This window comes from Cryptomeria japonica, chromosome 7, assembly GCF_030272615.1.
Source record: "Cryptomeria japonica chromosome 7, Sugi_1.0, whole genome shotgun sequence".
NCBI classification, from domain to species: domain Eukaryota; kingdom Viridiplantae; phylum Streptophyta; class Pinopsida; order Cupressales; family Cupressaceae; genus Cryptomeria; species Cryptomeria japonica.
In genome coordinates, this window is record NC_081411.1 from 12,699,115 (window position 1) to 12,707,804 (window position 8,690).

At 36.3% G+C, this 8,690-nt stretch overlaps 1 protein-coding gene across 1 annotated transcript; it reads left to right on the plus strand.

Annotated features, from left to right (window-relative positions):
- Positions 1 to 5,344: 5,344 nt before the first annotated feature.
- On the plus strand, positions 5,345 to 5,851 carry LOC131039907 (SKP1-like protein 12). Its single transcript, XM_057972754.1, has one exon. It carries the CDS (start codon positions 5,345 to 5,347, stop codon positions 5,849 to 5,851), a length of 507 nt encoding a protein of 168 aa, XP_057828737.1.
- The last annotated feature ends 2,839 nt before the right edge of the window (positions 5,852 to 8,690 follow it).

An 8,690-nucleotide genomic window follows, 5' to 3' on the forward strand; every position in this document is an offset into this window, starting at 1 on the left:
GGAGGAATGAATGCGAGAAGAACATTAAAATCTTGTTTGTTGATTCTTGCATTACATGTGTGATGTGTTTTGTGACCATAGTTTTGTGTTAGTTGCCTTTCCATATCATTTCTTTCGCATACATATTTTGTAACCCTTAAGAAATATTCAAGAGGTCTTTTTAGTTTCATAGCATAAAAATAGCATTGACTTGATTAGGCTCTTTGATCTCTAAGGACTCATGTTTAGAAAGGTGAGCATCAAGGATAGTGCTAGTGAGTATCATATTCTATTTTTAAATAAACCAAGGATACCTACATTCTATTTATTTATTGAAATTATTATCATACTATATTAAAATAAAAAATAGTTGAATAGTGTTAGTATCTTAAAAGTTATTTTAAAAATTGAATCAAATTGTTACATTAAGTCAAATATTAAACCGCCTAATTATGCTACCAAAAATTCATAAAAGACAAGTTTTGGAGAGAGGCGTGATGATAATAGGTGAAACATAATTGAGTATTGTTGGGAATGTGAAGCCCAACGGACACATGACTGTTCGACTTCTCCAGACTCTTCAATTCGTATCTGATATGTTTATATAATGGCTGTGTGCAGCCCATGTATTGAGATTGATTAATATAAGTTATTCTCTGCTTTGAGTGTGGATGTAGGCAAATTTGCCGAACCACGATAAATCGCGTGTTGTCTCTTCTTATTGCTTTATTATATTTTTGTTATCATTTTTCTCTGCTCATTCTAATCCTTACAATTGGTATCAGAGCTTAGGTGAAGTGATTGAGCAGAGATGGAAAGGTAGATAGATAAAGGATTGAAAATTCTCGAGAAGATGCAGAAGTTTGAAGTTAGAGAAATTAGTTGTTGGTATTGTGGGAAGCGAGGCCATGTAAAAAGAAATTGTTGGTTTCTTGAGAAGGCTAAAAGGCAGCCAAAAGATGAAGACACCGATTCAGTCATCGAAAATTTTCTTGCAAATTTAGACTCGGTGGAGAGTAAAATTGTGCAAGCAAAAGTTAAAACAAAACGCCATGTTCATTGGTGGGATGGCTGGAAAAAGGAGGAGACTTCGGTTGAAGAAGAAGAGGGTTTGAAGTACTCGTCGTTTGAAGATTTTCTTGATTCAATTGAAGAAGAGGACGCTGAAGAGGAGGACGCTGAAGCGAGTGAGGATGAAATTGAGGAAGTTGAGACCAAGACTGAGGAGGATTATGAAAAAGAAAAATTTATGAAGTTGAAAGAAGAGAATCTCCTACTCACAGACAAACTGATTTGTTTGGATCAAAAGTTGATGGTTTTGTGCTGCATCATGAATATTGAAAAAGATAAGTTTGAGAAAGAATGGGATTTTTCTGAAGAGACCGTATTTCAGCAAGAGGAAAGTGATGGGAAGCTCTTGAGAGAGGATTCTTTCCTCACAAAAATGCATGCCTTGTTGATAGGAAAGCCTTTCTTTGGTGGAAAGAATCCACAAGAGGATTCGAGGTGCCTAGAGACTGAAGATCCTAGGAGCGTAGGGATTACAGAGCTCACGAAGGTGGGAGAGAGCCTTTGGCTCAAGGCTGCACAGGGTCTAGAAGACTTCGAAAAGGCTGAGAAAATTGGTTTTCAAAACAAAAAAGAGAGTGATGATTTATTGTTGCAGATTGCAGAAGTAGAGGAAGAGTGGAATGTGTTGATTGCAGGTAGTGCACAAATTGGGTATGGTTATCCTTACAATCTTCCCGTCGCTCCTAAAACATCCAGAATGGAAAACAAGGTGGACCTCTGGCAAGAAGACTGTCGAGACAGGGCCGAGGAGCCAGTGCAGAAGGTAGAGTCAAGGTGTGATTTGTACGCAAACACCTATGACAGGTTGGAAAAATTTGTGCCTGTGGAGGACAAAGGGGGCGAGGGGAATAAGAAAAACAGCTCGGTGACTGCAGACTACATCATCGCTGAGGGGAGTAATGAGGAGGTCGCTACACAATGTGCATCACGTGATTGGTATCCAGATGCTACACAACGAGTAGCAAGGGCCTCGTACCAGAACAGAGGAGATGAAGAGTCACTGTTAAGGAAGGTCAGAAGTCAAGAAGATGAAAAGTCCCAGTCAGAATTGGAAGTGGCACTGTCGTCCAGTGAGGAGTATATTAAAATCGACGCTTTTGGCAAGACAAAAGGAAGAGGAATAGGAAGCAAAGTAACTGCCGTGAAAAATGAACAAGGTGGAAATTTGTTATTTCATGGAAGCTCTGTGGGAGAATTAGGATTAGCTGAGATTCGAACCGGGGCAGAGATACTCAGGGTTCGTGGAACTGAAGAAGATGATGTACACGACACCAGCGGCCTTCAGAGTGCGTGCCCTGCAACAGAAGAAATACATAATCCAACCATCCTACGGCATAATTTCATTTCTGGGAAAAGCCAACGTGAAAATAACAATGCAGCCTTGACATGTGTAAATGATTTGAGAAACAAGGAGGAATTGGTGAGCGATGTGGATGGGCAGAATGGCTCAATAGCTGCAAACGGAGAGTTGTTTGATTGGGTTCACCGTGGTACCTATCGATACCATGAACCTGCTCGATTTGGAAGTGATAAGGTATGTGCGTTGCAGACGTATTTACCATCAAACACTAAAGAGAAGGTGTCTTTGGCCGCGCTGGGAGTGGAGGCGCACCCGTTTGTCATTGCTAATTGTGATGGCACCCAAGTGGCCAAACAAATCCCTCAATACATTGTCGGCTGTGAGGATGCTCCTGCAAGGCGGTTAGGGGATCGAGTCTCCAGGGAGTGCAATCTTGAAGTGGGTGTTTTGCATTTGGAGGTAGATAGGCTATTGGCCAAGGTTTGTCCCTTTCTGTCGATTTCGACCCAGCGTAAATTGTCTGTGGTGGAGTTCTATATTCTAGAACAGGATATGCACACCGTTGAGTCTGATTACATAGGCAAATGGACCAGAACCCCAGTCAGCACAGAGAATAATAGCTACGATGAAAGGTCCTGGTGTATCGATAGAGTTTCTCAGCCCATCAATAATAAACGTGAGTTTTGGAAGGAGTTAAGGAATCAACCCAAACAACTAGAAAGGGACCATGCAGATAGCGACATCGTTTTTGGCATCAACCTAGTTTTTTCGCAACATACAGAAGTATGGAGATTCAGAGAAAAGAATAGTGAATCTGCCATCAAACCTGCAGAGAAATTGAAAGTTGCAGAGGAGATTCGTTTAATAAACTTTATAACGGCCACCAAATGGCAGTCTATGGTGGCAGAATGTTTTGAGAAGGGAAGATTATCTGTGGTTTCAAAGGTCGTCAGTTCAAACCCATGCAATTATGATTCTCAAAAATGGCAATATGTCAAGGCTAAGCCGGATGATAATAATGATGATGCGGTGATCATGGCTTGGCAGTTACGTCGACTTGGCAGTGGTTGGGAGGAACACATGGCAATGATATGGCTGGAATGTCTGAAGGCATTACTGAATGCTTGCAGCGATTCCCTGAAGTTGGTGACTCAAGGTCATGATAAAGCGGAAGGGCTCATTTTTGGACATCCTGTTTTTCTTGATTATCAGTTACGGGGGAGCATAGGGGATCATAATCGATTAACAGGTAAAGTAATAGGAGATCAGATTTATGACTTGGATCTGGTTTGGAGACGGCTTGTCTGAAGCGTGCGTGAACAAGAGTTTGCGAAATTAAAATCTTACAGGCAGGATGTAATGTGATTTGAATTGGAAGCAGGGATGTTCTGCATGGCTGTACCGGTTGGCCTTCACGGGGGAGATTGTTGGGAATGTGAAGCCCAACGGACACATGACTGTTCGACTTCTCCAGACTCTTCAATTCGTATCTGATATGTTTATATAATGGCTGTGTGCAGCCCATGTATTGAGATTGATTAATATAAGTTATTCCCTGCTTTGAGTGTGGATGTAGGCAAATTTGCCGAACCACGATAAATCGCGTGTTGTCTCTTCTTATTGCTTTATTATATTTTTGTTATCGTTTTTCTCTGCTCATTCTAATCCTTACAAGTATGTATGTTAACAAAAATAAAATTAAAATACTATCTATATATTTGAAAAAAATAAAGTTAAATGAACTTTCACCTAAAGAAAATAATATAAAATAAATCTTAAGTAAATCAAATAAAAAAATGGATGTCCAAAAGAATAACAAATAAAACTATATTCATATGCACTCAAAATAAAGTTTGGATCCATACAAAAAATAAAATTCATATAAAAATTTAAAGTAACTACATTACATAAAATTAAAATCTTAGTTAACAATATATTTATAAAGTATATTACTAATTAAAAATCACCTTCTAAGAACACTAATTCACAAGAGAACATAAATCATACTATTACACCTCACCTCTTACTATATCTAATTACACTTCTAAGCTTACTAACATCAAATAATAAAAGCATAAATGGTCAACACCTAAAACTTAACACCTCCCAAGACAACATAAATCATGATGGGTAATGAAAGCATAACTGATCAACATGAAAAAAACCCTAAGACATAACCACCTCCAAAGACAACATAAATCATTTTGTTACACTTCACCTCTTACTATCCATAATGAAAGCATAAGTGGTCAACATAAAAAAACCCTAAAACTTAACCACCTCCCAAGACAGCATAAATCTGGCTATTACACCTCACCTCATACTATGCGTAATGAAAGCATAAGTGGTCAACATGTAAAAAGCCCTAAAACTTAACCACCTACACGTCACCTCTTACTATCCATAATGAAAGGATAAGTGGTCAACATAAAATCACCTCCCAAAACAACATAAAGCACGCTATTACACTTGGTCAACATGAAATTACACCTGGTCAACATGAAAAAAACCCTAAAACTTAACCACCTACACCTCACCTCTTACTATCCATAATGAAAGGATAAGTGGTGAACATGAAAAAAATCCTAAAACTTAACCACCTCCCAAGACAACATAAATCACACTATTACACCTCACCTCTAACTAATATCCTAGCTTTTCTAAACCACCTCGCAAGACAAGATAAACCACACTATTACACCTCACCTCTTATTAGCCATAATTACACCTCTAAACTTCACCAATATCAAATAATAAAAATTAAAACCTAAAACTTAACAACCACCTCCCAAATGAAAAAACTAATCCCTAAACTGCATAAACCAAAAATACCCTATATATACAAAATTACATAGCGAGTTTCCCCCAACAGCATAAACAAAAATATCCCTTATCTATACCAAATTACATAGCGAGTTTCCCCAACGTTTTTTTGCCAATCCCTTCTGTAACATACCCTTTGAGACAGGCATCGCGGAGGATCCCACTGCAGCCATGGCGAAGGAATGTAAGGTGAGATTGAAGAGTTCGGATGACATTATTTTTGAGGTAGACTATGCCGTAGCCATGCAGTCGCAGATGTTAAAGAACGCTCTGAGTGACACCGGCACGGACGGCACCGTGCCTTTGCACAACATTTCCAGTGAAATAATGGCGAAGGTGGTCGAGTACTGCGCATATCATGTTAATGCCGCCAACACCATCTCGGAGAAGGATGTGAGGATGTGGGATCAGGAGTTCGCGAAGGACCTTGATCAAGCAACCCTTTTTAATCTCATCATGGCCACCCAGTACCTGGTTATACACAATCTTCAAGACTTAATATGCCAAACTGTAGCAGACAGGATTAAGGATAAAAGCCCAGAAGAGGTCAGAGAGATATTTAACATACAAAATGACTTGACTCCTGAAGAGGAAGAAGAAATCAGGCATGAAAATCAATGGGCGTTTGAGGAAGAAGGCTGGCCTGAAGTTCAGGAAGAAGTCAGGCGTGAAGGTTGAAAACATGGTACTTACGATTTGTTGTCAAGTAACTTTATAATGAGTTTCTGTCCTTCAAGAAGTTATGGGTTTTATTTGATACTGCTATTTTCTTGGTGTGCTGGACTTAACCTGCTTTTGTTGATAAGCTGATTAGGGTTTGGCTACTTTTCATTTCTTTTTTTGATATAATTTGAAATTATTAAATATCAATTGTTCTGATATTTTCTATCAAAAAATATTATTGATTAATATTTTTGATATTAATTTAGTTAATGTGTTTATGTCTTAATTGATTAATTTCTTTTAGTTTTTAATAATGGTATAGACATATATTCAGACATAATGATTGTTATTCTTTAATTTAAGAATGTTGGGTTTTATTTGGTATTAGTATTTTCATGTTCTATTGGACTTGGTATTGGTATTTTCCCGCTCTGTTGGACTTGGTATTAGTATTTTCCTCTTCTATTGGACTTGATGTTGTTTTAGTTTTAAGTTCACAATATTTTAGGAAAGGGACTAGCTGATGTTTTCTTTCAGTTGTTTTCTATACATACATCAAATGCTACTTGGGGTTTTGTCAAAACTATTATTGATTCAGATCTATTGATTGGTATTCTTTAATCTAGAAACTTATAAGGTTTATTTGATATTAGTATTTTACTATTGTGCTAGAATTAATGTTGTTTTAGGTTATAATTTTACAATATTTTAAGAAAGGGACGAGTGTATGTCTTTCCCGTATGTTTTCTTTCAATTAATTTGTGTGGTTAGTACTTTTGATATTAGTTTAGTTAATATGTCCATGTTTCTATTGATGGGTATTCTTTACTTTAATAATGTTGGGTTTTATTTCAAAGTGGTATTTTCCTGTTGGACATAATATTGTTTTAGGTCATAAATTGACAATATTTTAGGACAGAGACTATTGTATGTTTTCTTTCAAATGTTTCTTGAATATGCATGTCAAATGCTAGATAATTCTTTCAATTGCTCTAATATTTTTTGTTGATATTGGTATTTGACTCAGATGTATTGATTGGTATTCTATAATCTAAGAATTTATGGGCTTTATTTGGTGTTAGTATTTGCATTTTCTATTGGACTTATGCTCTTGTATGCCATTAGTTGACAACATTTTTAAAGAAAGACAGAGATATGTTTTCTTTCAATTGTTTTGTGAAGATACGTCTCAAATGCTACTTTTTCTTTTCAATGCTGATATAATTTATAATTACTAGTATCAAGTGCACTATGATTTTATGTATTTGTTTTGTGAAGATACATTTCAAACAATACTATTTGTTTCCAAAATTAATATAATTTAAAATTATTATTATCAACTAGGCTCATCTTTTATGTTGGAATCATTTTTTATTAAGAGAAAAATAGGTTTTCAAACCCTGTACAATATTTTTTGAAGAGACCTAGAACCCTTGGAATTTACAAGAATCTAAAACCCACTACATAGAACAAAGATGCAACAAAATGTCACTCAAGTAAATGTCACTCAAGTAACTATCAGCCAACCCACAACCATACAAACATAAGCTAATCATGAAAGAACCAGGTGCAATAATAAACAAAGGCCTCCAATTGGCAACTCAACTCCAACCCACTTCTGCAAAACTTCTCTCCACCTCAACAAAAGAGGATCCTACCTCAATAGGAACAATAGAGGAGGAAACCACCAAGAAGAAGTGTTTCACATTATCTAACCCCACCTCTAAGCAGGCAAAGAGAAGAGAAGCCTTCACAAAGTCACTTTCAACCCCTCTCACATGGCCAAACACCCACTCCATAAGGAATGCCACCACCACAATAGGAACTATCAACAAAAAAAGAGGTTTTAGAAAGAGTCAAACCCAATCCATAGCCATGAACCACACAAAGAAAGATCAAAAGAAATATAGCTCAAACCCACATAGACACAATGGAAACCTAAAAGCACTAGACTCCAACAGGACTGATTAAAACTCCAAAATGAGAACCATCTCTTAACCAAAAATGAGGCAAGCAAACAACTAAGATTTTCCCTTGAAAATTAGTAGCAACATCTTAACAAGAGCAGTGCAAATCACCAATAGACTGAGAGGCAAGCCCCAACAATTGCATAGAAAGACTCAAATACTCCAAACAGAAACCAAACCTTCCAAACAAAAACCAAAACCTAGGACAATTGCCATCTACAGAATCCTAAGATAAGAAAATACCACCTCTATGTACACCCACATATGTACATACATATATTCAGATGTATTTATGGGTAATATCAATCTAATAATTTTGGGTTTTATTTGACACTGATATTTTTCTGGTCTCTTAGGCTTAATGCTATTTGAAGTCATGAGTTGCTGGTCTATGCTTCCTTTTGATTGTTTTATGAAGATTTAGGTTGACAATATTTATGGGTGGGGCTAGTGTATGTTTTCTTTCAATTGTTTTTTGAAGATACATATCAAATGCTATTATGGTTTTTCCAAAACTGATATAATTTGAAATTATTTTCTTTTACAAATTTTATTGATTGAGATGTATTGATTTATATTGTTTAATTTAAGTATTAATGGGTCTTACCTGATATTGGTATTTTCTTTTCCTACTTCACTTGATTTTATTCTAGGTCATAAGTTGAAGACATTTTAGGAAAGAGATTAGTATGTGTTTTCTTTCACTTGTTTTGTGAATATACATCTCAAATGATACTATTTTTCTCCAAAGCTGGTATTATGTGAAATTACTAGTATCAACTAAAATAATATTTTCTGTCAAAATCTATTGATCAACATCTTTGATATTCATTTAGTTAAAGTGCCCATGCTTTTATTTATTAGTATTCTTTAATTTAAGATTACTA